Source organism: Poecilia reticulata, linkage group LG1 (assembly GCF_000633615.1).
Source record: "Poecilia reticulata strain Guanapo linkage group LG1, Guppy_female_1.0+MT, whole genome shotgun sequence".
Lineage (NCBI taxonomy): Eukaryota > Metazoa > Chordata > Actinopteri > Cyprinodontiformes > Poeciliidae > Poecilia > Poecilia reticulata.
In genome coordinates, this window is record NC_024331.1 from 33477560 (window position 1) to 33480357 (window position 2798).

At 49.7% G+C, this 2798-nt stretch overlaps 1 protein-coding gene across 2 annotated transcripts in view; it reads right to left on the reverse strand.

Annotated features, from left to right (window-relative positions):
• Positions 1 to 6: 6 nt before the first annotated feature.
• glra3 (glycine receptor, alpha 3) overlaps positions 7 to 2798 on the reverse strand; it is a 34749-nt gene continuing 31957 nt past the window's right edge. For both annotated transcript variants that reach the window (XM_008421609.2, XM_008421615.2), the window contains exons 8-9: positions 2458 to 2607; positions 7 to 391 (exon numbers count right to left, since the gene is read on the reverse strand). In XM_008421609.2, the coding sequence (XP_008419831.1) occupies positions 98 to 391; positions 2458 to 2607 (444 nt within the window). In that variant the 3' untranslated portion in view covers positions 7 to 97. The remainder of the gene's footprint in view (positions 392 to 2457; positions 2608 to 2798) is intronic.

A 2798-nucleotide genomic window follows, 5' to 3' on the forward strand; every position in this document is an offset into this window, starting at 1 on the left:
CACGCCGTCCTCTGAGGACACGCCGCCGTCCTCTGAGGTCACGCCGTCCTCTGAGGACACGCCGTCCTCTGAGGACACGCCGCCGTCCTCCTCGTCCTCAGGGCTTGTGGAAATCTTCGTGTCTCAGGATCTTGTAGAGGACCCAGTAGAAGATGTTGAAGAAGAGGAAGGCCAGAGGGAACCCGGCTCTCGACACCGTGTCGATCTTCTTGGCTCGGTCGATGAACAGCTTCCTCATCTCCTCCGTGCTCCTTCCTCCTCCAGGTGCATTCTGGGAGATGCTGACAGCTCCCACGGCGTTGTTGGCGTTGACCTTGGTGTCCTTGGTGCTGCTGGGAGTGGAGGTCGCCGCAGCTGCAGACGCCGGCCGGCTCTCCTGGACCTCCACTTCCTGTGGGAAATACCAAGACGACAAGGTCAAAGGTCACACCGGTCAAGAGACAAACCCTTTGTTTGAAGTCGTATCGACCCTCTGTCCGTAGCGCTCCTCAGGAAGTGGCTTTAGCTCCAGTAAAAACATGCCTGATAACATCGGCTTAGCATCTGGACTGGTGGAGGTCAAACTGACCCATTTTCTTCACTTTCTTCTTCTACTACTCTCCAGTGTACATGACTTGTTGCTACTTCGATGAACATTTTGTTCTTTTTCAGGGTTCTTCCTGTTAAAGGGGAGGTTTTCCTCTCGACTGTCGCCCCCTGCTGGGTTTCCTCAGGTAGAAACTTTTTAAAGCAGTTAGCAGAAATAGACTGAAGGAAACCCAGAATGTTTGATCTGTGGAGACGAATGTAAACGTCTGATTTCCATTTGTCTCCAAATTCCTCAGCGAACTAATTAGATTAATCCTGACTGACCGAAAAACGAGACATCTTGATGTTACAAGTGGAATATTTTCTGACTTTCTAAAGTCCGAAGTCTGAGATGTGGAAGAACCGGTTCTTTTCCTGGATCAGAACTTCCCCTGGGTCCAGACTCGTTCTGATCCAGGTTTTAGATGAAAAGTCGGATTTTATCATCTCAGGAAACTTAGTTAGTTTTATCACTTCATAATTTCAGAAATTATTTTACTTTTGACATCTTAAATTTCTGGCTTTAATCATAGAAAATGTTAATTATTTTCTCATAAGTTTTTTCTTTTCTAAAATTAATTTCTGATCTTATGGCAGAAACGTCTTCCTCCTCTGGCCACCAGGGGGCAGACTGTAGCGGAAGCTGGTCTGAACTTTAACCCCATTTGTTCTCATGAACAATAATGCAGTGGCATCGGTTCCCAGAGACTCTCGGGTTTTAAAGCCATGGGGTCAGAGGTCAAACTGATCCTTGGCTCTCTGTTGGTTCAGGAAACTCAGGAAGTCCAAAGGGAGGCGCGTACGGCGGCCCGGTTGGGTCATGATGGCGACACATGCAGAGCGGTTTCGCCCCGAGGCTGTTCATCCGGCTCTTTGATCCGTACGGCGGCGCCGGGACGGGGCCAGCGCCTTCGGGTCGACGGCGCCGTTCTACCGACCCACAGCGTGATGAGGACAGAACCACGAAGGGGAAAACATGGACCGGACCGGACCGGACCGAGCCAGCATTCAGGCAGCTCTGGGCAGTCAGCCAATCACTGACGGAGTCTCTCAGGGTTCGATTCAAGGCCACCGACAGAAACAAGCCGTTCCTTTGACTAGGCCACACAGTTTGACCTGGACCTTCACAGACAGGAAGAGAACCCAAATGGACTGGAAGGCAGAACCAGAACCAAACATCTGAGTGCTGACCCGTTTATGAGAGAGAGCGGCTCAGTGGACGCTGGTCCGACCCGGATCGCTGAACGGGTCGATGGAGACTCAGACTACAGGAATAAAGTCAAAATGTTAGAATAATAATATTTTATTTACACAACAATAACGACAGGGAAAATGAGTGGAGTTCTGCTTCTGGATCCGTTTCATAAATAAATTTCTCGTCTTATCTGATCAGCAGAACTTTGAAACGATTCTGCAAACGACTGATTTGATTGAGAGGAAAGAATCAGCCGCACTGAGCTGCTCACAGCAGGTCATAGCAACTTTAAAACACTGTTTCTGGAAATTTTACAGGTTTTTTCCAATATTCAGACTAATATTCGTCATAATGATAATATTTTTGGCCCTAATGCTGCGTGGCATTGTGAGGCGGACGCCGGTCCGTTTCCTCCATGGTTCTGGTTCCAGTTCTCCATGTTGTTTCCATCAGGAATCATAAACAGGAACCAGAGAATAAAAATGTGTCTGGTTTTAATTCCTGGTTTTTATTCCTCTGGTTCTGCAGAGGAGAGTCGGCTGAACGCGGGTCGGTCCGATGCTCATCCTGCCAGGATGAACGTCACAGCTGGGGGTGATCACATGACCACACACACAACCGGCTGACAGCCACGGCACAGCGGCAGCGTTTGGCCAGCAGGGGGCAGCGTTCCCTCTCAGCGCTTGGTTTGCTACCTTGGTCTTGCTCTTGTGTTGGCGCCGGAAACGCAGCAGCTCCTTGTGTTGCCTCGACACGAAGTTTACGGCGGCGTATTCCAGCAGCGCAGAGAAGACGAAGAGGAGACACACGGCCATCCAGATGTCAATGGCCTTTACGTAGGACACCTGGAGACACAGCAACACACAGTTAGAGACCAACACACACAGTGAGACACCAACACACACACAGTGAGACACCAACACACACACACAGTGAGACACCAACACACACACACAGTTACACACAGCAACACACAGTTAGACACAGCAACACACACAGACACACCAACACACACAGTGAGACACCAACACACACA